This window comes from Vitis vinifera, chromosome 18 (genome assembly GCF_030704535.1).
Source record: "Vitis vinifera cultivar Pinot Noir 40024 chromosome 18, ASM3070453v1".
Classification (NCBI taxonomy): domain Eukaryota; kingdom Viridiplantae; phylum Streptophyta; class Magnoliopsida; order Vitales; family Vitaceae; genus Vitis; species Vitis vinifera.
This window is the reverse complement of record NC_081822.1, coordinates 10,637,603-10,662,677: the sequence shown is the minus strand read 5'-3', so window position 1 is coordinate 10,662,677 and position 25,075 is coordinate 10,637,603. Positions and strand designations below refer to the sequence as shown.

Below are 25,075 nucleotides of genomic sequence, written 5' to 3'. Positions count from 1 at the left end.
GGATGTGACTTTCTTTAATTCTCTCTTCAGCTGGGGATTTTAGTATTTAAGTGCTAAATTAGACTCTTTAATTCTTTTAATAACGGTTATTTAATTTCACTCAGACCTTATAACGGAATTTAATGATATAAAGTCTTCAATTTAGAGGGTCAAATTTGGTTTTTTTTTTAATCATGAAAGCGTTGAATTAATTGGATGTATTAAAGTACAATTATTTCAGTTATTTCTTAAGGAGAAGTTAGCAACCATGTACAATCATGGATGTTTGATTCTAAGTGGCTGCCCCCTGGGATTATTTTAGGATGATATCTTACGTATTCCACGTTTTGAAAAACAGGCATTTTTGTTTTTGTATTAAGTTTTAGAACTTAGGTTTGATAATAATAATAAGGCGGATATGATGAAAAAGGCATGAAATTACAGAATTGAAAAAGACGTTAACTTTATTGGAAAAGTAAGAGGTTGAATAGTACACACAATCTGCCTGTAAGCAAGCGGGTGTGGAGTTTATAATGTTTGCCCAGGGAGGAACAATCAAAAATCAGAACCACGCAACCGAAACGCATCATTTCGGTAAGCATCTCCGGCGGGGAGCAGGGAGAAAGAGAGAGAGAGAGAGAGGGGTGCGGTGAACTTTAAATTTGCTATTGTTAATTTATAGTAGCAATAACTGCGAGTAGCTACCATAGGTGGCAATAGTACCGTCACCAGAATATCATAAGTGGAGGTCTTGGCCCTTGCCTCGGAGTGCGTCTCAGCCGGAACCACCGAAGGTTGAGTTTGACGGACCAGGGGATCGGCCTGGGCTCAGCCCACAGCAACCACGACCGGTGCCACCAGCTGACCCAAGTCGGGGAGTCCCAGGCTCATTTATTTGGAGAAAGCGACAGTTTTGCAGAGTCTTGGAGGTTGGGGATAGGCTTTTCCAATCAATGCCTGCCTCTGCTGGAGTGAAATCAGCGTAATTCGTACATCAAGTGAAATTTTCAAGTATTGCGTATTTTACAGTTTTGGTGGGTATTGGGTGGGTGATTAAAGAAGAGCATCTGCGAATGCAGAATTGGAGCTCGTGACTGGAGGTGATAGTTTGGAGAATACCCGGGAAAAAGAAAAGGGGAAAAAAAACGCAGCGATTTTTTGAATTTCCAAATCCCCAAATCGATTCCTCGTGGTAAAAAACTGGGACATACATAAAAGCAGAGTGCAGAAGATGGTCAGTGGCAGCAAACCAAGATGAAGAAGAAGAGGGCGTATTGATAGTCATCAGCTTCAACTCCGCATTATTACCGAGGGTCATGGAAGCTCACAGAAGTCCACCGGAGGTAGTACTGGCAATACTAGTCTTGTTGGTCTTTGTTTCTTGCTTTGCACGTGCCCAGAACAATCCCCTCCGCAACGACACCGAACGGTCAGCGTTGTTCGACCTCCGGTCGTCGTTGGGGCTCAGGGCCAAGGACTGGCCCAGGAGGAGTGAGCCATGCTGGAACTGGACCGGCGTGGCGTGCCAGAACGGTCGAGTCGTTGGAATTAGCGTTTCCGGTTTGCAGCGAACCCATGCCGGGCGTGTCAATCCTCAGTTCGCCGTGGATTCTCTGGCCAATTTGTCCCTCTTAGCTACATTTAACTCATCAGGTTTTGAGCTTCCCGGCTCCATTCCGGACTGGTTGGGGCAAAGCCTGAGCGCACTCCAAGTGCTCGATCTTCGGTCTGCCTCAGTGAAAGGTCCGATTCCTCAGTCACTAGGAAGCTTGGGCAGTCTCCATTCCCTATATCTATCTGGGAATTCTCTCACTGGTGCAATTCCTTCTCAATTGGGGCAGTTATCAGCGCTGTCCGTTCTTAATCTTTCTCAAAATTCCCTTACTGGGTCTATTCCCCAGACTTTCTCCACTCTTAGCAATCTCACCTCTCTTGACCTCTCTTCCAATTATCTTTCTGGATCAGTTCCGTCTGGATTGGCCAACCTTACTAAGCTTCAGTTCTTGAATCTCTCCAGCAATATCTTGACTGCTTCTATTCCCAACCAGCTTGGCCAGCTTTTTCAATTGGTTGAGCTTGATTTAAGTTTGAACAATTTGATGGGAACGGTGCCTGTCGATCTTGGGGGGCTGAGAAGTTTGCAGAAAATGTTACTTGGGAATAATGGTCTACAGGGTTCATTGTCGGATAAGTTGTTTTCGAACCTCACTCGATTGCAGTTCTTGGTTCTGAGCGATAATAAAATTGAGGGGGATATTCCTGGTGTACTGTGGTCAATGCATGAGTTGCGCTTTCTTGATGTGTCTGGTAATAATTTCACGGGTGTTCTTGCAAATCTCAGCTGGAATGTTAATTCCACTAACACTATGTTCAACCTCTCGAACAATCTATTTTATGGAGCCCTGCCTACTCCACTCGGAAAATTCAGCTTAATTGATCTATCTGGTAATTATTTCCAAGGTAAGGTTCCCAATGACATTGAAACCAACACTAGTCTTAACAGAAATTGCCTTCAGTCTGTGCTGGATCAGAGGAGTTTAGAAGATTGTAGACTGTTTTATGCTGAGAGAAACCTAAGTTTTGACAATTTTGGAGCACCTAGTCCGGCTCAGCCGCCACTGCCTGGATCTTCCACAAACAGCAGCAAAAGATGGATATTTATATTGGTGGGTCTATTTGGTGGACTTGGTTTCATTGTGCTTTTGGTATTGGTGCTGGTACTGCTCATAAGAAGATGTGACAAGCGTATTGCGAGTCAAAGAGAAATTGCAAATGTGGGGCCTGCTCCAGAAGGCCGTAGCCCACTACCTGCTAAGGTTTCTATTAACTTTTCGGGTGTGGGAGACTTGTTTACATATGAGCAGATTCTCTGTTACACAGATGGTTTTAGTGAAATAAACCTGATCAAACATGGCCACTCCGGAGATCTCTTCCGTGGCATCTTGGAAAGTGGGGCCCCTGTAGTTGTCAAAAGGGTTGATTTGCGGGCCTTGAAGAAAGAATCATACATGATGGAATTGGATGTGTTGAACAAGGTCTCACATATGAGATTGGTCCCACTCTTGGGGCACTGCTTGGAGCATGATAGCGAGAAGTTACTGGTATATAAATACATGCCAAATGGAGACTTGTCTAATTCCTTATACAGGGTTACGAATTTGGAAGACGACAATCTACAGTCTCTTGATTGGATTACCAGATTGAAAATTGCAATAGGAGCTGCAGAAGGTCTATCTTATCTCCATCATGAGTGTTCCCCACCCCTTGTCCACAGGTATTGCAAAGCTTTCTTTCAACTATTTTTCTTCTGTCTGCTTTCTTATAGGTGGCATTTTGTTAATATCCATTATTTATGGTTAGCTAAAGTTGTTATGTTACGCTTTCAGCTGTTTGTTTTTCAGAATGCATATCCTTGTGTACAACAAGGCTGTGTTACATTATGCTCTTTCTTTTTTTTCTTTTTTTTTAGAAGGATTGCATTTCCTTGTGTTGAACAAGAACTTTTTGGCTCATTAAGTATGTATGATCTGAGATGCTACCACTACAAACCTTTTATATTTTCCAATCAAATAGAAGCTTCTTGCTGTTTTGAATTTCATGTGAGAATCCATAGAACCTTTTGGTGGTTGTAGACAGTTGAACTTAATACTGCATTGCCCTGCAGTGCTGAAATTGGGGGGTAAAGGATCCTTTATGGACGGTGGCCCTGATTTTTGTCCCACTGTTCTCAGTATTAAGTGACATGAAGATCCTATAAACTGGTAGCTAAGACAAAGTGATAGGTAGTCTTAGTGTGGGAAGTGTGTACTTGGAACATTTGATTTTAGGTTCTTTTTCCCTATATAATTAGCACCTATACCTACTATGCACATGCATTGTATAATTATCAAAAATTTGGAAAGATCAGGAAATAAATGTGAGAACACTCTAGTTATTAATACTCCATAGATTCGAAATAAATGTTTTCACAAGATGACACAGTTCTCTTAATATTGTGGGTTAGTTATGCTACAACTACTAGGACCTGAACTAAGGGCCACTTGGAAGATGGATATTATATTAATAATTGATCTGTAAAAAGCCACTTGAGGATTTTGTAGGAGACTAGGAGAAGTGAATTGAGCCCTTAAGAAATTAGGCCCATTTTTCTGCTTGTTTTGTGGGACATATTTTATGGTGAGCTAGATTGAACTGTCCACTAATTTTGAATTAGACTGACAATTAATGAAGCAGTAAAAGACCTATATTAATATGAAAAATATATTGTGCTGCTAAAAGGCAGCTTGGACTCAAAATCCGAAGGATTTATTGTATTGTTCTTTATATTATATTAATTTTTAAACTTTATGCCCACAAAAATAAAGTTACACTGATTTTATGATTTGTGGTCCCAAGCATTCTGAAGCTTTCTCTATTGAGATATCTAATGTGGTTTTCTTGATCTTTCTAGGTTGCTAATATGTGCTCACCCTAAGCATCTTAGTCTGTGTTTACTGTTATGAAGCATGAATTTCATTTTGCATTTATATGGGTGTTGGTGAGTACTCAAGCTGGAATTTTTGTCCCTCTAAACCCTCAAAATTTTAAAATAGAAATGAGGGCCTGGTGTTCAACACACCTTGCATGAGAGATTTTCTACCCAGGAATCATATCAATCATGAAGCTTGGGTTCTCTAGTCCATATCTAAAGACTTCAAATGTTTTCAATAGGGTCATTCATCATCCTTGGGAAAAGGAAATGTAAATCATTGATTTTTGTTTCGTGCATCTTTAGAAGATGGTCACTTTCGCACTAGTAAATCATAGAAGGATTTAAAAGTGGATGTTTGAATACCCAAAATTTAATTAGAACTGATGAGAAAGGGGTGATAGTGAAGATAGATTTCTCAATTTTGGAGATATCGGACAATGTTCATGTTGTAATGGTTTTCATTTGCTTAAACATTTTTACCAACTAGATTTTATCTCTTTGTTCTTTTCCTCATTGCTTCTCATCAATAATGCACAAAATTCTCTCCTAATTTATTCTATTAAGAGAAGTTATGCCCAGTGGTGTGAATATTCAAAGCATTTTAATTTTTGGTGGTTGCAGAGATGTTCAAGCAAGTAGTATCCTGCTTGATGATAAATTTGAAGTGCGACTTGGAAGCTTAAGTGAGGTTTGTGCTCAAGAAGGGGACTCTCACCAAAATGTAATCACAAAGTTGTTAAGGAAGCCACAGTAAGTATTATCTATTTTTAATTGATCAAACATTTCCAAGTAGGCATTCGCTAGGAACCACCAGTGTTTTTTTTAAGTTTTCATGTCTTTGGTTAAAAGGATTCTTTGATCTGTCATTTGTTTTTTGTTACTTTTATTCATTTATTTAACATCAGGCATGCTTCTAAGTTTTTAGAGTCAAGATTGCTCATAGAGTTATATTTCTAATTCCTTTTATGATGTCATTGACAATATGCTTTTCTAATTTTCAACCTGGAATCCTGGCAATTAGGGTGCATTAAATTCAGTAATTACACCTCAATATGCTTTTCTTATTTTCAACCTGGAATCCTGGCAATTAGGCTGCATTAAATTCGGTAATTACACCTCAGCATTCTTTTCGCATATCCATTATATCCCACATCCTTTTTGTTGGATAAGGTCCAAGCGAATTTTAGAATTTGGATACAAGTTTAACATTTAGATTTTCATAGATCCAAACTATGGGAGGAATTTTGTTATTGTTTCAAATTTCATTTATTCGTTCACTCAGGAAAATAACCTTGTTGGATCCATGGATTTAACTTTTGCTCTTGGTCATCGTATTGATGAACTATGGGCATAGGGTTCTTTGTGAGATGAGTTCTTACTAGTTGATACATTGTGCAATACAAACCTTAGTTCTAAAAGTTAGAATATACCATGAAAAGTAAGAAATACTTACGCATTTGAGGAATGAAAGGGGTTGAATGTACTCCTTACAACATGTGATAGGATAGAAAAGTTCACATGTTACCATGTCGATAATAATATACTGCACCTGCACCTGCACATAAGGACACAGCTTGCTCTCTCTTGCTCTCAGCTTCTGTCCATGGTCAAGTTTGAGATGAAGCTGTTCTGACTTATGTATATATTTTTTTATCAAAGACCTTGCTTTGTCATCTCTGGTTTCTGTCTTGGGAGAAAGGATCTTAAATTTATGATACTTGTCTCATAGAATCAACAATACTATAAAAGTTAAAAGAAAAACCATCTATATGCTCCTGAAAAATGCAAGCTCACATTATCAGGCCATGACATGATAAATAATTTTTTTTTTTCAAAATTTATTGATTATAATATTAAAAATATGCCAAAATACCGGGATAAACTAATAGACAGTTCTCAGGGAAAGAATCATGAGTCCATGTTTTTCCTTGATCCTGCGAAGTGGGCTATTGGGTTTCTGTGTTAGAGACAAAATGCTAAAATCTTACTGAAGATCTGTGTGTGTAAATATGTATATTAGTGATATATAAACACACACGAACTGGCTCATTTTTTTGAGTTTATCCGGCTATTCATTTTCTCAAAACCAAAAAATAAATTATCTGAGTAATAATCCTATAACCTGCTTGAACTGGTGAAATGTCTAGGTCACCAGTTACTTCTCCTGTCACTCTTTTCATCATGATTATTAAGACCAAAAAGTATATTGAATCCCTTTTTGTTTGAATAGAATGTTGTCTTTTGCATCACACCTTCGATTTATCCCATGTAGCCCTTTATTTCAGTCAAGAATTTCAGCAAATAGCCTCACTGTTTATGGATAAAAAGGACAGGCCAATTCTTTATTATATATCTTATAATTGCATGTTTCTTGTGTATCTTGTTGGGTTATAGAATTTGTTGCGCTGAGATTGCTTTTTTACTTGATTGGTTCATCAAACTAAAAACCTGGATAGAACCTTCTCAATATGCTATATAAATCAAGCCTACTTTTCAGTGTTGGCTTGTATTTTTATCCTCAGTTGGATCTACCTATCTGCCTGATTACCACCCTATTACAAGTAACTTCACTTAGATTGCAGTCTTAGAGACTATAAAGAATTCTGTGTAGATGTGTGCCAACTACTGTTCTTCTGAACTGGGGAATTTGTAATCCTACCATAGGTTGTAAGTTTTGGGTCTGTAAAACTGATTAGTTTATTACCAAATTATCTATGCATTTTGCTGATGTAAGTCTACTGTTTCTCTTCATGTTTATTATGATTGTTCAAGGTTGTAACAATGAATTCCTCTTGTTTATATGCAGGACCTCTGAACAAGGCTCTTCTGGTACGTATAACTTGCATTGAAAGCTCTCTTAGATATTCATAGTTTTTCATCCACCTATTTCTCACATACTAAAGTAGAGATACTTCATATTGTTCTTCTGAGGTCAATCATTGTTGGGCCTACCTTTTCATTTGTACATGGGGGACCACAAACCTGCATTGTTCATTCATTGGTGAGAATACTTGCAGGAGACTAAGTGAATCTTCTGATCTTTAAGTTGTGATGGTAGTGTTTGAAAATAAGCATTAGTTGTCCAATGACAATTTTTTATTGGTTCATATACCTTTTGTAGGAGTTTGAAGTGTCTTTATTTCACTGGGTCTTCATTAATCTCCAACTGCATGAAGTTTGAAAAATTCATTTATTTGGAAATTGACAGGCTTATTGTCGGCAACCTGCGCTTATGATGTGTACTGTTTCGGGAAGGTCTTGCTTGAGCTTGTGACAGGTAAGCTTGGCATCAGCAAGTCCGATGATGCCACCACAAGGGAGTGGTTGGAGCACACACTGCCATGCATCAGTATATACGATAAGGAACTGGTGACCAAGATTGTTGACCCTTCCCTGATCGTGGATGAGGATCTATTGGAAGAAGTATGGGCCATGGCAATTGTGGCCAGGTCATGCCTTAACCCCAAGCCTTCAAGACGTCCCCTAATGAGAAACATCCTCAAAGCACTGGAGAACCCTTTAAAAGTGGTCAGGGAAGAGAGCAGCAGTTCAGCAAGGCTGAGAACAACTTCATCAAGGAGGTCTTGGAGTACTGCTTTCTTTGGGAGTTGGCGTCACAGCTCGTCTGAGGGTGCTATTGTTCCAGGGCAAATAAACAGAGAGGGGATAAGTGGCTCAAAACAGTCAGGTAGAGTAGGGTCTCAGGGAAGTGGTGGAAACGATCTGTCCTCTTCGCATAAAAGATCGTCGAACGAGATTTTTCCTGAACCAGTTGATATGCAAGATATAGAGAGGCAAGACCAACACTAGCCGAAGGGTATTTGTGTTCCTTGTTAATGATAAGTGATAACTGCAGGCTCCCATTTCAGTACCTGCTCAACACCATTTCCACGCCCCATGCCCCCTGTCACGGTCTGAACCCATTCTTTTTCTTTTCCTTTCTCATTTCATATTGAGTGGTTCATAGGCAAGCGAGGCGTTCTTGGGGCCGATGAAGTCTAGGCCTGATGCAAAAAAGGGGTCCTGAAAGACGGAGCAGCAGTTTTTGGGCTAGATTTGTATTTTTATCTGTAATTTACACCTTCTCACAGAGTCCTGCTCGTGGGAATGTGGAGTGTACATTGTAAAAAGTTTCAGCTTTCTTCTTGTGCCATTCAAGGAATTTGTTCCCACTTCAATTTAGTTGGGGAATGATGGTAATGTTTCCACTCACGCTGTTGAGGAAAAAAAAAAAAAAAACAAATAAACGAGGAGATATGCTTGCTGAAGATGATCAAAATACGAGCTCCAAGGGGAACAGAGTGCCAACCAGAATCATATGACTTGATATCAGCTAAATGACATAAATTATTAAACCATCCTCAGTTTAAGCCATTTTTGCTGAATAAACAACTATCAAACCTAGATAATATCTCCTTCTAAGGGAAAAATAATTGAAAACATTTTAATCTATTTAAAAAAAAAAAAAACTTGTTTTCAAAATGGATTTTATAAAAATTAATAAAAAAATTTAGTATTTTTTGAAAATTAGTTTTGATGTTTTATATAATAAAAATTTGTTTGAAAATTTAAAATGTTTTAAGTTTATTTTTTATATTTTAAAAATAAATTTTATATGTAATGATTTTTTTTATTATTCTCCATATTTTATATATTTTTTTTTTTTAAAATAATTATTTTTTTATCATTTTATATTATTTAAAATGACCATATTTTTTATTTTTTGAAATGAAAAACTAAGTCATGTTTGTTAACTATTTTCGAAAACAGTTCTTAGTTTTTAAGAATAGTTTTTTTTTTATATATATTTTGTAGAACAAAAGTTTGTTTAAGAACTTAAAATATTTTTAACCTATTTTTAATATTTTTAAATATGTTTTAAAAACAATTTTTATATCCAATGCTTTATTTTTAATCATTCTACATGTTTATATAATTATTTTTTTTTTAAAAATCTTCAAAAAATAAATAAAAATAATATAAAACGACTAAAAGATGTTATCTGAAAATATCTCATTTTCTATTTTTAATAACATAAAATAGAAAATAGTTTATAATTATAAAATATATTTTTTTTGTTCTAGAAAACATAAAACTATTCTAAAAACAGTTGCTAAACATGTTTTCTTTATATATTAAAAATTTGTTTTAAAACTTAAAATTTTTTTAACTTATTTTTTATATTTTAAAAATAATTTTTATATGTAATGATTTATTTTTAATCATTTTCTATATTTCATATAATTATTTTTTAAAATAATTATTAGAAAACAAATAAAAACAAACACCCTCAACCCTAAATCTCAAATCTCAAACCCTAAACTCCCTAAAAACTAAAAACCCTAAACCCTAGATCCTAAAAACTCTCGCCGGATATTTAGCTAAACACTACATCAAGAGGAAGAGAGTTTATCTCTATAAATTTTGGCAAGGATACTTTGGTAGATTAATGGATGATACTAAAGATTTTGAGTAACAATAGAGCAGACAGTGTATTAATAAGAGATACAAAGAATTTAGGTACAGTTAGGTAACCACTGAATAGTAAACTAGTGGATGAAGTATGAATATAAGTCCTCTGAAGCTGAACCAGTAGCGAACAAGAAGGTTAGACACAATTAACAAAAATGATAAGATAAAAGAATGTCTTAAAACCATCTCACTTTCAATGGAAACAAAACAAAAGTAATATCCCAAATCTGGCAGGAGGATATCAAGATAGAGAAAACAACAAAGACTTCAGATACAGTAAATAACATGATTGCTGTTATTTATTGAAAAGATTTGCTGCCAAGTTCGTCAAAGGATTCAGAATCCGCAAATCAGTCATGAATTCATATACTTTTGAAATGCAGACTTAAAACAGAACCAGGAGAAACAGCAAAAAAAAATAAATACTAACACCACCCCAAGATTTAGGCACATACACTTTCTACAAGCTCCTGTGCTATTGCTGATCAATCATGGGGATAATATACTGAACCGATCAAATTACCAAATTTGTCAACACCTTCTAGCATGATACTGACCTGTAAATTCCACCATTAATCGAAACCATCTAAAGACAATCAAATGCAAAAATGACAAGTCATCTGATAAGAGAGATTTACAATGAAGTGTTTAGCTTCCTTCCCAAATGGGTAAGCAGGAAACAATCACAAAAGATCTGAAAGTGCAAGACAAAGAAGGATTGAAAAATACAATCTGGAATAGAACAACTTCGTCATCAGCAAAGACTAAACAATAAACAATACGAGTGAATTATTAAGAGTTTACAAATAATCTACAAGAGACTCAAGTCCAGGCCCAGTTGACATCAATTGGTTGCTAGTTGCTAACCCGTAAATATTAGCCAAACCCCTAGAAGGACTGGTTCCTAGCAAAATTTCCTGCAAAAGAAATCAAGCAGACCTTACCTTAAGTTCCAAGGTCTATAAGTTAACAAGAAAATTAGATTTATAATACCAAGATTTATTTCCCAAACAACATTTTCAATTTTAAAACATGCTTTGTAATCATATTTTGCCATCGTAAAATCATGAACAATTTCTCCAGCATCATTATTTCTCTAGATTCCTATCCCTGGTGAACCATGTCCCCCAACAGTGATTTAAGTCTCCCCCAAAAAATTCTAACTCAGGTGTTCCTCTAGCTAATTGATTGTCTTCCTTCCTTTATTTTTCTTTTGAATAGACAATGAGTAAGTATTTGGATAAAAGCAAAACAAGAGGATGATAAGAAGGAAGAGCTATCATTCGAAGAGAAAAAAAAAAAACAACCCTATACGAAATGCAATTGCACTTCCCTCTCGAAGTTGGATCCCCTCTTTGTCAGGCTACCTCTTAGTTAGTTGGCCTATGTTTCCACAAAGATGACACTTTCATGTGTCTCGAAACATGGAAAAGCTAGAGTTTCAATTTGGGACCCATCCTAATCCAAGAGCCTTTTTTATTCCTTCTCATAGCCTAGGAGCCTCTTCAAGGCCTTCAAGCAGGGTTAGAATTCTGGCTTTGAGCAACATCCCAATCCCAAATGGCCTAGAAAAGGCTCATATATATATCCCCTAAAACCATATGGTACATATGGCCCCTATGGTCTCTAATAAATCCTATAATATCTATTTGGTACATAATCACCAGCAACCCTCAAAGATCATCATTATTACTCCCCTGGTTGGGAGTCTACTATCCGACTATATAAGTTTCTCCTAAGTTTCAAAATTAATAGCTACCCAGTCCATGGAAATGACACTCGAGAGAATTCTACCAGACGTTACTGAAAACTGAAGACATAAGAAGAGGTGAACCATCCAATATAGCCCCTTATAGTCCTATATTTGTCTACAAAACTTCTAGATTCCTTTGCAACCATGTCAACCAAACCTTAGCTAGAACTCTGCTTCTCTTTTACCCATAAAGCCCTTAATCCTCCCTTATTGTCTTTATATAGTCCAATTGGGTGTATTTTCACTACCTATTTATCATATCTTGGCCTAGAAATCTATTCATAACGTCTCCTCTTCATTTTTTAGTAAATAGCTATGATTTTTCTTATTTGATTCTTTGTCTACCATCATCCATACGCCATTTCCAAGACAACAAATTTTGTGTCACCTGTTTCATTTTCCCATGTTATTTCATTTATCAAGTTTAGACGAGCCATTTCAACTCTCCTCTGTTTCACTTCCATGTTCTCTGTCGCTATAACTGCACCCACTTCTGTCCAAGTGTACAAGATGTACAAAACAACATTTATGATAAGGGGTTTATGTGCTTAATCCCATTTATAGTAACGAGGAACCAGAAGATTCTTTCCATACAAACAACATTTCCATGTTCAGGCCTCTGCAAAATGTTGTAGCAAAGAGTGAACCTATTCAGTTTTCAAATTGAAGAGAAACAAGTGAATGAAAATTGGGTTTAGTTGAATGCATGTAGGAATGAATTATAATATCACGTAGATTCTACTTGCTCAGAAATTAGACACGGCTCATCCACAGTCAAAACTTTGAACAGATACAAAACAACTAAATCATGGCCTCATTCCAACTATTAAATTCGAGCTCTCTTTCTTATAATAAACCAGCAATTATAAGAAAATTCAAAATCATAAATTCAAGCTCGTTTATTTCACCACATACCTTTTTATAATCGCAAAACCATAAATATTCACCAACTCCAAGATCCTCTCAGCAACTCCATGAGACTTAGCTGGGCTCATTGAGTCCTAAACAAAATTACAATAGTCACTTCTGAGGCTAACTTCGATTGAGGCCCACTGGTGTATATAGCCTATGCCCGATAGAAATAGAGAATTACAATAGGCCTGTGAAGGACTACACCACTGAGCACAAACGAGAGATTTTCTTGAATGCTAAAACTAATTAGCTCAATATTTAATTAAATGCAGCACCCAATATCTTGGTACAATGTGCTGCGGTGAGCTTCCATTGCATCACAATACATTTTGAGCAAATTAGGAATAATTTCTATTAAGAAAAAGGGGAAACAAGGAAAAGATGTTGGGTAAAATGCTAAAAGCTGTGTCCATGCTAAGAAAAGCCAAAAATGAATGGCTCTTTCCTGAAGATGTCGAGGGCCTCCCATTGTCAGAGCAAAAGAGCTTCAGATGGAGAGGATATCAAATTCATGGGGCATGAAATCCTCACTGGGTCTGTAGTATTTGTCTGGAGAGTAGAGGCTGAGGTTGGTCACTTGGCTAGTGTAGAGACACGCAAATCTCTCCACCTGCATCACAAATAACAAATACCACCATGAACCAGCATTGTCATGTTTTCACGAGCTCCAATGTACCACAAGTAAGCCTAAAATGCAAATGAGCAAAGGGCATATGGCTTCTTCATTCAATGCTGGAAGAATAGAAAGCAATGATCCATAACCATTAATATGATCCAAGTTAAATTACAAGACATAGTTCATTCATTTTACTGTTAATGACACCCAGCTCGATTACCATCCAAGTTATGTCCACACAAGACAATTTTGCAGTGCCAACTGCTGGATGGGGATGCTTCCATGCTAGCCAAATGTTGAATTGACATTGGTCAACATCACATGGACATCCTATTGTATGAGAGGCTTGGAAAAATGTGATACTATTAAAAAGTTGTGAATTTATATCTTTTGCAGTTGAAACATCCAGGGTTATGTAAAATTGTCAACATTTTCAATAAAGGCCACAGTACAACTCCACTTGATTACAGTTGGACTTCTTTTGTGAAGAGGATGCACAAACTTCCAAAAAAAAAAAAGAGCGATGTTCAAAACAATGAAATTGACACTACCAACTAAGTAGGTTTACAGTACATTTGGAAGCGCTAGGCGCATAAATGCCTGTATCAATGAGTGTGGCATATGTACTACAATTGTGCCTTTTGACTCATGGTTGGCAAATGCAAGGTCATGTGCAAATACTAAGGTACTTCCTTAGAGGTTTGAAATAGGAAGTTTTTTCTCTTGAAACATAAAAGTAAAAGTCTAAGGTACAATCATACCTGATGTGCAAAGCGAGAGTTCTGATAGCCAGTCTTCATGAGTTGTCCCCAGACCTTGTGAAACTGAATAAAGTTACAAGAAAAAATTGTTAGCACTGGTGCATAAACAGCCTCAAGAAGTCACATCATACACTAAGAAGTTAATTTTCATCTGAAGAAATTGCTAGCCTTTTATCACATCACTTAATAACATCCTGGGCCAGTACTTCTATTTGCAAATTCAGATATAAACACCCTGAACTTTAGCTCAGTGTAGAGGGTAGGTTCATGGTTTTGGCCATTTGGATAGGCCTTGGGATTATATCTTCTAATGCCCTTTGTCCATGCATTAATAGAGTCATGTCTGCATACAACTTCACACAAGAGGACAAAGATGAATCTACATAAATGAAAAGATATGAGGTGCTATAGACCTTGGCTAAACTGGCAAAGGGCATGGTAGGATTAGGCCATTCAGGTAGATCTATGGTATAACTTTTTTAACATTCTTGCACATGAATAAAAGAAAAGGGAAACTAAAGCAAGCTATATTATCCATCACAGGTGGAATGCAATTAACTTTGAAGTTTCAATGATTCAAAACACACCTCAAATCATTTTCTTACCTTTTGATGACATTCCCGTTGAGCCTGTTGATGACAGAGGCGAACTTTCTCCCTCTGAGACTATAAAATGAAGCCATTAACAAACACCATATTAATAAACTGCTCAGCAACTAAATAACACAATAGCACAGTAATGACATTTAACAAGACAGAGGCACAGTTAAACATTTGGCAGTGGATAAATTACCACAGCATTAGGTACATTCCCTAACCAGAGCCAACAAAATACATGGTGAGTTGATATTGTCAGACATAATAATAACAACAATCAAGCCAGTGATCAAGCTAGCATTCTCTTCTAAAAATATTTGTTGTGCTTCAGAACACCCACACTATTGACAATTCCATCTTATTTAAGATGCAGTCCATAACAACTCCATTTTTGTCAGAGGTTTCAGGTTTGGTCAGAAACACAAAAAATAAAAATAAAAAGTAAAAAGGCTAGTATTAAATTATTTATAAAAAACACCCTTCATTTTTTTTATCCTTTTTAATAGCCCATTAGGAGTGAATGAATGTATTATTGTGTGGGATCATGTTGAGACGTCCCTTTACATGTTTGCTTCCAATGGCTGTTATGACCATACTAGAGTACGAAGGATTGTCTGCTTTAAAAGGGAGTACAAAATGGCATCATTTCCATTGCACACATTAACACCCATTGTCCAACTAGGACAACCTTATTCAAGATTGCACAAAAAAGAAGACCAACTAACCTCCAATTTGCTTAGTTCAGTAGCTAACATTGGCTTCTCATCAAGATGGACACCATCAAACCTGAGTGAAAGAATGCAAATGCAAGTTACTAAGAAACAGAAAAAACAGTGAATTACAACAATAGCATTTCAAAAATACAGGAATACCAAAGTTATATAAAGATATAATTAAAAAAGTTGGATATGCAAGAGAATAATGTTACCATTGCTTCAGGTAATGACTCTTGAGACTCACTAAACTCCTTATAATTGTTTTGAGGATAATGTTTCCCATCTCATGTAAACTAATAGGATTTTTGTACCTTTCACAGAGCCATTGAATGCACTCACTGATCTGCCTCTCCTCTCACTAATATATCCCAAAAACATCTGAATGACTCTCTACAGGAAATTTCTAAATCCCATATATTAGTTCATAATGTTCAATGAATTTTTTAAAAAGGAAGATTTGTTAGTTTGCATGGCTAGAACTAACTACTAATTACTAACAATTTGTTATTTTGTGTTGCCTTTTATTTTTTAAGGTTCTATCCATTATTTTGTTCAGAGTGAATTTATTTATGTCATTTCAGATTGTTAAAGAAGTTAAGGTTATTTTGCTTCTGCTTCCATTTTAAAATTAAGATTAGTTTGATAGAATTTACCCAAATACAAGTTCGCTTTGACAACATGTCACAAGAATCTAGTGTGCCCTTCCATCTAGCACCATATGGAGAATAGAGTGGATGAAACAAAGATATATAATGAAAATAAATGCTTTCGTAATTTCATACAGTTGGCATGCATTTGAAAAGAAGAAAAAAAATGGCCATCGGGAGATGGGGAAAAGGATTTCCTAGTCACAGGAGGAGGCCATACTCAAACTGTAAAACATTTGTACATAAAATGTGGAAATGCATGATAAATACGTACTTGAGAGACCACTTCAAATGATGTATTTTGTCTTCAATGAGATCTCGCTCATTCCTTAACAATCGAAGTTGCTGTGGAAAACCATTTATTTACATCACAGAGAGGAAAGCAAACATGGGTGTTTCAGAATATAGAACAACACTATTATAAAAGAAAACAACCCATAGAATAATTATTTCCTTCCTAGTAGCATGATAATGCCATTGGGGGCTAGCATGATTAATTACTGTAAGAAAAATTTACTTGGAAAAATAAAACAACCTTCATTTGCTCATTCAATGTGTCAGTTTTTATGACTTTCAACTATGAAAATACGAGATCATCCTTTTTGCTCAAATGCGACTTATGCAAAGTGACCCTCTTGAATGAACACACTAACCCAGAGGATCATCAAGTGCACTACTAGAATGAGATACAGAAAATTTTTCAAAATCAATCAATTTAATAATTTCAAAGCACCAAATACTGAGACATCATTTGAAAGTAGAGATTTCATCAACACCTTTCTGGTATCCCTCAATTCCCAGAGGAGTTCAACCTCTCTCTCGAGCTCCGGAACAACCAGCATTGTTCTCCAGCCTGCTCAAAAGGACAAGAAACAAACCACAATTATAAGAGAATGAATGCATAACAAAATTTTGATGACAATGCCCAATATCATAATCATGATAATATCATCAGTGGTAGCTAAATAAGGAACACCAATATATTCCATGCCTGAAACTGTCTGTTAAAGATCACTCCATAAATTATTGAAGATTTATTCTAATTTAATAAAGCTCCCACCCAAAAAGAACAAAATTAAAACTAGATGATCTTTCTGATTTTAACAACTTAGACCGCACTGCACAGAACTACATTTTAAGCTAAAACTGGAAAGTTGCTTGCTTTACATCAATTCAAAGTTTCACAGGTATACATTATAAGACCTAGATATAATCTCATTTAAGGCTTACTTGGCATCAATTCAAGGTCTCTCAACAAAACCCCTATTCTAAATTAGATAGGAAAAGAAAAAGTATAGAGATATAAAGGATATACCCAGAACTTTTTTGCTGCGCAATATATCCCCATAGATATGATCCCCAACATAAAGAACCTACTAGAAATGGACAACATAGTAGAATCTAATAGTTAGACATTCAGAAAGGGCAACTATTAAAAACACTCAGAATTTTAACCAAGTTTTGACAGAACTAAATAGACCAAGTAAAATTTCACCTGTGAACTTGACTCAATTGAAAGTAGTTTGTGCAAATGACCAACACTGCCTCCCTGCAACATTATTATAAATTTAGGTATCATATCATATTTGTTTAGTGGTCAAAATTATTTTAACAATCATATAAGAGGAATCCAAAATAGAAAGCATGTGATCTATTTGACAGGTCTATCAAAATGATTCAACAATGGTACCTGGAAGACTCTACATGTCTTTTTCAGCCCCTTCAATGGGAATCTTGGTGATGTGTTTCCCACCTACTTAATATCAAACAAATGAACTAGTAGAAGGATCCAAAAAAATTATATAAGGATGTCATAAACTACACAACAAAGGAAATTTTTATGGAAACCTGTGGCATAGGAGTGCCATTATCAGTGTTAAGTAGCATTCCCGACTCAGGTTCAACCTCAAAAAGATTGGCGCGATTGTCATCATGGAAAAAACTTGGTTTTGCACTGCATGAATAGTTGCTTCTCATGTTAAATGTCAAAGGACAAGCCAAAAAAGTATGCAAAAGGTGTTATCAAAGAATGTTTTTAAATCACCAAATCATATATTATAATATATTTGGAAATATTATGAATCATATAAGCACTGGATTATTACAATTAAGTTAACAGCACAAATCAGTTTTGATCACTTAATGCTAGATTAGGTTTAGTCATTTATTGGATATGGTGATTATAAAATGCATTCTTCTAGAATTACTTTTGATTGGACTTTATAGGTGAAATGTTAAAAGAACAATACTACATCAAAAATTGGGATTCAAAGATACAGAGGAAAAAAGAAATTAAAAGAGCCATACTACAGAAAAATTTGAGATTCAAAGAAACAGAGAAATATGATGCTAACCTTGTTGTCAAGTTTGGTTATTGAAAAAAATAAAAGAAACCATACATATTCTGTTAAATGTTATGATCTTTAACGAAAGAACATCACCTGCCAGTAATGACAACATCAAAGTACTGAAGCCAGTCAAAATTGGAAGAGGCGCTACCATCCAACATCCGGGGGCCACAAAGGAAATTCATCACGATATTTGTATAGTCCCATAAACTACAACCAGCAAGATAATTAAGCAAACTAAATGACATTAGAGGATAATGAAATCATCCACTCATCAAATATTTCATTACTGTCTTCAATTTTTTTTTAAAAAAAAAAACAATTTAAGAAAAACATTTATACCTATTTGTCACTAAGAATGTTGAACGGCCAGAATCTCTAAGCATCTTCATCATGGGCACTATTGAGGTATCATCATTAATATACCTAATAAATGAACATCGCAAAAAACATTTGAAAATGATGTTGATGAAACTAATTAAAATTTGTCGATAATCAGTGACAGCAATATTTTCATGGTCTGATTTTAAAAAGTTTTTAATCAGATAGCATAGAAGATCAAGTAAAACCATCAAAACTCCAAACTTGAGTAGAAATATATTCATAATATGGTGTAGAAAGTTTTTAATCAGATAACATAAAAGATCAAGTAAAACTATCAAAGCTCCAAACTTGAAAAACTTACACTTAACATCCAGATTTAAAGAATTTTTACTGCCTATCTTATAGAACATAAAAACAGCCTGGATATCAAATATAATCACAATGACATTTTTCTAGATAAAAACATAATATCAGAGAATATATATGATGAACCTTACAACAAAAGATGATATTGGAAACACTACTAGAATATCCTTCTGATATTGAAGCTATCTGAGCATTTTAAATGCATTCATAAGCTGCCAAAATTTCCATCTACTCACTTTTACAGCTGAATAATCATTACTTACAGTATTCCCAGCCCGAATCAGCATATTTTTTTGTTTTACACCCTGTAACTCTTCCTCAGCCAGGAATAATAAAAATACAATCATTTCACTTTTGTTGTACTAAAAATGTTCAACACCACCCATCACAATAACTGCTATTATTTTGGTATAATCAAAGATTTGTGATGTATCATGATGATAGGCTTGGGCCTCAGGCCGCTAAGCACATGGTATGGTTTGAGGGTAGTTTCGGACAAAGTTTGAGGCTTATTGAAGCACAAGGAAAACATTTGGTGGACCATTCACTTTAGGTCAAAAGATAGTGAGTCCACCAATAGCCACAAGACTTGTGTAAAATTTGGTGCAATACATGTTGACATGATCTAGAGGTCCAATGCGGTGTAGTCATCCCATTGGTTCATGCACCTACATCTAGGTGCTCCTATTAAGAACCCTTACATTAAGGGCTGATTGGCAACGTTTGAGAGGGTTAAAAATTGTTAAATCTCAAATATAACAGCAGAAATCTAAGGTGGTGTTTGTTTTTTTACTTAATTCTAAATAGAATCTTAATACTTAATAGTATTAAATATTAGGTTGTTTGTTTTTGTAGTATTTTATTTCTATTAAGTATTAAAAAGTAAAAAAAAAAAAAAAAAAAACCATTGTGTTATTTGTTCTATTTAGAAAAAGCCACATATTTTGGCTTTTTCTATTTAGTAAAAAGTTTATAATAAGTCATGAAAAAGTAAAAAAACAAACAACCTAAATTCTAAAACTAAATGGTTTTCAGTAAAAAGCCAAAAAAACAAACACCACCTAAGACTTTTTATGGTACATCTAGGAGATTTACCATAAAAGTGGGTTGTCCTCGGCTAACAAGATACCTCAAACAAGCCCAAAATGTTGCAAGTTCATTCCTAGCCTCTTTAACTGAAAAGACACCAAGTCAATACAAGGTCAAATTCAAATGACCCCATCAAGCATAAAATGTCGTTTGAATTGCTTCCATGTTGTCAAAAAAACTTCCACATCCGTTAGCTAGAATCTTCATAGTTTAATGGAACATGCTTGCAATTTCACGTGTCACATGAAATATCACCAACTGTGCAGATTACTATATCCCAATATAACCATGCTTACAGAGATGAAGGGGGAAAATGGATAACAATGAATTTTAAAAAACATTCAAACTAATGACCAAAGAGTTCTACACTAGTCTATGGTTTGTGGTTTTCAAAGGAAGGCAGGAGGGAGGGGTGGCAGGCATGGTTTCTGGGCAACACGCAAAAAACCCAAGCAAGAGATCTGTTAAAATGGAGCCAAAGAACTTTTCATGTAGGCCTCAAACAAAAATACTCATCAAAAGGTTCAGGATGAAACCAGTGAACATTGGCTCACTTGGTAAATCCAAACATCTCAACAAATCTAAAGATGTCTGTAACTCACAGATCCCTTATAAAACATTAAGGAAACAAATCTGGCCCTAAGTTGATCACATTCTGTTGGATAAAATCAAAGGTTCATGGGAAGTTATCTGGAAATTCCTCGATAAAAAGTAGCAAGTCAACTTTCTTTCTTACTTTTTAGGATCTTTTGCAACCATTTTCTTCAAAGTCCCATCACGATGGCACAAGTCAACTGCAGCTCGAACATCCTTATACATACGAGAGTAGCTGAAAACATATTTCATAAAGCATTGATAAAGCAGCAAGTAAATGAATAAAAACTTATACATCATCTTAACATGTATAAAAATGTTTTAAACAAAACAACAAAAAATATGATGGATAGTGCTCTCACTCGGCACCATCTGGAACTTTTGAAGGATACTTATCCCTGAAGTCAACGAGTTGGGCAAACAAGTACGCTTCTGCTAGCGAAAAAAGGGTGTCAATAAGTGCATAGTCAGGCTCATCAAAAGAATCTCGTATCAAAGTATTTCCGTACGTCCCAACTTTATCTTCCTTTGACATCTCTCTAAATCCATGATAGGCTACCTTAACATATTTGTGTCTATCCATCTGTCAAACACACAACCATCAACAAAATCCTGAAATTCTTTAATAGAACTACAAAGAACTTTTCACTAAAAGAACAATAACCTTCAAAATGTTGCCTCTCTTTTTATCAAGAACCAAGCCTCTGACCATGTACTTCCAATCAAAGGTCCATTCCAGCAACTACACAAAAACAAGTCTTTTAATGAATCTTGCTGATTATTGCTTCGAATTGTAAGTATCACAGTCAATATAACCTTTTTAAGGAAAAAAATAATTAAAACACAGGATACAAAAGGAATTAAAAATAAATAAATAAACAACATGCATGCATGCAAGTAAAATGCGTAGTTGCAGACATACCTCACGAGGGTATCCCAAATCATACACTAGCTTTCTGATTGTGCCTTCATAAGCAAGGGATTCAAAAGTTTCAGGCATATATTGAGCCAAAGTGTAATCCATATCAAACCCAACAGCAACAATATTCTTCATATTTAAAGATCTGTTGCAGAAGATTTTTTTCCCTATATCAATTTGACAACCCCCTTCCGGAGAAGACCAAATAAAGGGGCCTTGCCCATCATTACTGCAAACTGTATGTTGAAACTGCAACGTTACATCATCCACACTCTTGTGGTTCCCTCCCATTGTGCAATTGGTGTGAAGCTGACTGGAACCTGCTAATGTCCGGCAACAGGTATCAGTATTACCCTCGAATATTCATTGAGAATCACAGAGGATCGCACAACTTTAAAAAAATAATAATAATAATTATCATTTTGCCTAATTTACACGTTTTAGAAACATTATATTTAGTCCAAACTTCAGATAAGGTTGCTATTCAAGTGGTTTGCCAAAGAATTCACTTCTAGTAAGTGGCTGGTCCGCTTTACACAAAGAACAAAATCAAAATAAAAAGAAAAGGTAAGCTCTCCTTTTTCATATAGGCTACCAAATTAATTTGGTTAAAATTACTATATATCAAAGAAGCTCCTAATTTTTTCTCCTCCCTGTCATGTGCTATTTCTTATCCAATGCCATAATAGATTTGAGAATTCCCACTGCTTACTGAGATCCATTTTCCTACAGTTTGCCCTATCTAACACAATGAACAGAAATCCAACAATGGTCTACATGCTTAAAGTGAAAAAGCTATCTTCTTCCTTAGAATCCAAAAGAAAAAGAATGAAAAATCCTTTCCTACGAGCAGAACCTTGACGACTTACCTCTACTGTCACTCAGGGGCCCACTTTATCTTCCAACTTTAAGAATCCTCCCAGGTTCACTCCAAGAAACACCTAAAAATCCAATTTCCCAAGTAAACAACACATGTTTACTCTCAATTTCGAACCAGTTCATATCATACATCCTACAACGTACACTATTCAGTATCATCTCCACATCGCACCAATCAGTTAATCCAAATTCAAACTCAAATTCCAAAAAAACAAAAAAGGAAAATATATATCTACGCATTCATACTCTAATCGAACCAAATCATGGAATTCATCAAACAAAAAAACCGAATAAAAAAACATTGTAAGAAACAGTGGAAAAGAGAGATGGAAGAGAGGTACAGACCTCCGGGAGTAGTAGCCTTTCCTTTTGGGGAAAAAAGGAGAGAAGAAGGTGTGAGAAATGTAATCCGGGGGCAGAAAGGGTGGGAAAGCTGAGAAGAAAAGAAAGAGAGGCAAAAGGAAACGGGTTTCTTGGGAATTCGCATGGTGGATTTAAATAGACATATGGGGAGTGGTGGTGGGTGAAAGAACGAATCGGATTCTGGGAGAGGAGGAGTAGCAGTAGTTGTCAATGTGCGATGACAAGTGGTGGAAGCAGCTGGAGGAGACATCTATTGCTTTATTACGTTCTTGGGCATGGAATGGCGCCCGAGATTATTCCTATTCCGGGTTGGATTATCCATTTCGGGAATAGAAACTTATTCCTGGTGCCCACCGATTCCAGCAAAAAATTGGGGTTTAGGGAAAGAGGAATGTTGAAGGTTGGGAGGTGGAGAGTGGTGGTGGATGTGGGTGGTAGTTTTTTAAGGCTCAGACGTTCTGCCGCCACGTGTGTTGCGTTTCCCTCACATCTGAATCTGACTACGACTCTCTTCATGGATAACTTTTGCCGGTGGTGCCGCTGCTCATCTAAGTCATCTACATGGATTTCAGATCTCTTCAATTAATTACCTCATGCTTCATACGAAACGTTTTTTTTTTTTTTTTTTTTCCCCTTTTTTGCTTTTTACACAACTGAAGAACCGCCAACTTTTTGGGACACGTTTTTGGCGCACCCAATTTTTTTATATTATTATTATTATGTAATGGCTTCGGGGACCATGTGCTTCACCCAATCAGTCAACATCAAATCAAATCAAATAATTAATCAGAACTGGCAGATAAGGTATTTGTGAATCAAGAAGGAATTTGATTCCAGCACTTGTGTGCACAATGGGGGAAAAAAAAAAGGCAGACTCTTCGTTTTAGAAGCTCAAATTCAAGCTTGGAATCAGTGAATCCTTCCAACCTGTTCCTCAATCATTGGTTTGACTGATGCGTGAATGGAAAAATAGAATAAGTTAGGTTTGTTGGCAACATATGCATGCGTAATAAAAAGTTATAAAAATAAATATAATTAAATTTTTATATAATCATGATATGAGATGTGTTATTAAAAATATAATATAATATATTATCTTAAAAAATTATCATATTTTTTTATTTTAATAATCAATTAAAAACATATCTGAAAAAACTTATTCGAACAAGTCTTATTATAGATGTATTCGTAATTTACTCAAAGAAAGTAGTAGAAAATAACATTATTAGGCGTAGACCAATAATATATTTTTTTACATCATGGGGTCAAATGAAAAATATTATATAATATTTAGATTAATTTGCCATAAAACATGAAACTGACCTTAATTAATTATTTAATTTTTGACGGTCCATGTCATTTTTGACACGTGAACCACGGGAATAATTGTGGCTTGCCCTTGCATCAAAAAGCATATAATGAAAATAAAAGGAAAATTACCTCACAACCATAGGGAACTTGGGGGCGGGGCGGCGGTGGATGGGGCCGTGGATTGTAGAAGGCCGCCGACTCCTGTCTCCAAATCAGTGTGAGTCAACAACAAAATGCATTTCCTTGGACAATGAAACACCGTAATCATGATTCATAACCGTTGCAAGACTCTTAATTTCCCCTTTATGAGAAATCTTGGCTTTGGCGGCCCTTCAGATGCAGGCGGAAATTATTGTTCCTCCTCCAAGTCAAAATGCCCAACGGTTCTACAGGTAGAGTTGCTGTTCACCAGATTTTTTTTCCACGGTCTGGTTTTGATTGTCTACGATATAGTTGGATACAACTACTTTTTTTTTTTGGTGGAAAAAGGGTGGGATGATGTGGAGTTTATCTGGAGTCCAGTGGACTTCACGTGGAATATATCTAAATGTTTGTCGTTTACTTATTTCTTTCCCAACCAACCATGTAGCTTCTTTTTAAGTTACATACGCAAAATTGCACATTGGGTTTGTCTTGATACTTACAAGTCGAAAGTGATGGAATAATGCTGACGATGAATTACTGTTCAGGGTTTCATTACGGTAATTTATTGCGTTAAAGAAAGTTTGATAGCTTAATTCCTTATATACGTGGAGTTGTGACAATGTCATTCGGAATTAATCACTCCGATAACTTTTGGATTAGGACCAACGTGATATTAAATATTATAAAATATTTTACTAATCACTGATTAATTTTTAGAAAAGATGATCAAAATCTGATTTAAGAATTGATTGAAAAAATAACTTTTTTTCTTTATTTCTATTCAAATTCATCACAAATTTATATTATTCGTTTTT

At 35.6% G+C, this 25,075-nt stretch overlaps 2 protein-coding genes across 8 annotated transcripts; one reads left to right on the top strand and one right to left on the bottom strand.

Moving 5' to 3' along the window:
* The first annotated feature begins 501 nt into the window (after nucleotides 1-501).
* LOC100259194 (probable LRR receptor-like serine/threonine-protein kinase At2g16250) lies at nucleotides 502-8,632 on the top strand. The gene is made up of 4 exons (XM_002281373.4): nucleotides 502-3,253; nucleotides 5,072-5,200; nucleotides 7,257-7,279; nucleotides 7,659-8,632. Exons 1-4 carry the CDS (start codon nucleotides 1,296-1,298, stop codon nucleotides 8,258-8,260), a joined length of 2,712 nt encoding a protein of 903 aa, XP_002281409.1. The 5' UTR covers nucleotides 502-1,295; the 3' UTR covers nucleotides 8,261-8,632.
* Nucleotides 8,633-12,549: 3,917 nt separating this feature from the next.
* LOC100254078 (uncharacterized) lies at nucleotides 12,550-24,804 on the bottom strand. 7 transcript variants are annotated; one of them, XM_059734800.1, is made up of 18 exons: nucleotides 24,246-24,804; nucleotides 22,788-23,755; nucleotides 21,567-21,883; nucleotides 21,309-21,386; nucleotides 21,007-21,227; nucleotides 20,787-20,879; nucleotides 18,614-18,697; nucleotides 18,365-18,481; nucleotides 17,772-17,877; nucleotides 17,614-17,676; nucleotides 17,419-17,472; nucleotides 17,239-17,296; nucleotides 16,700-16,776; nucleotides 16,198-16,268; nucleotides 15,286-15,346; nucleotides 14,570-14,629; nucleotides 13,965-14,027; nucleotides 12,550-13,197 (listed from the first exon to the last, which is right to left on the bottom strand). In XM_059734800.1, exons 2-18 carry the CDS (start codon nucleotides 23,053-23,055, stop codon nucleotides 13,075-13,077), a joined length of 1,914 nt encoding a protein of 637 aa, XP_059590783.1. In that variant the 5' UTR covers nucleotides 23,056-23,755; nucleotides 24,246-24,804; the 3' UTR covers nucleotides 12,550-13,074. The 7 variants fall into 7 exon arrangements, with proteins under 7 accessions (XP_059590783.1, XP_019072159.1, XP_059590784.1 ...); XM_019216614.2 differs by having other exon boundaries at nucleotides 21,567-21,886; nucleotides 22,788-23,362; XM_059734801.1 differs by having other exon boundaries at nucleotides 22,788-23,362.
* Nucleotides 24,805-25,075: the final 271 nt, after the last annotated feature.

What these genes read in the sequence shown, in the direction of transcription:
- LOC100259194 (XM_002281373.4), top strand. Translation starts at nt 1,296, where the DNA reads ATGGAAGCTCACAGAAGTCCACCGGAGGTAGTACTGGCAATACTAGTC. An exon ending in TCCCCACCCCTTGTCCACAG is followed by an intron (nt 3,254 to 5,071) that starts GTATTGCAAAGC and finishes TGGTGGTTGCAG; the next exon opens with AGATGTTCAAGCAAGTAGTA. An exon ending in CTCTGAACAAGGCTCTTCTG is followed by an intron (nt 7,280 to 7,658) that starts GTACGTATAACT and finishes GGAAATTGACAG; the next exon opens with GCTTATTGTCGGCAACCTGC.
- LOC100254078 (XM_019216614.2), bottom strand. Translation starts at nt 23,055, where the DNA reads ATGTCTCCTCCAGCTGCTTCCACCACTTGTCATCGCACATTGACAACT. An exon ending in ATTTGGGATACCCTCGTGAG is followed by an intron (nt 21,387 to 21,566) that starts GTATGTCTGCAA and finishes GTTTTTGTGTAG; the next exon opens with TTGCTGGAATGGACCTTTGA. An exon ending in AACGGGAATGTCATCAAAAG is followed by an intron (nt 14,028 to 14,569) that starts GTAAGAAAATGA and finishes AACTTTATTCAG; the next exon opens with TTTCACAAGGTCTGGGGACA.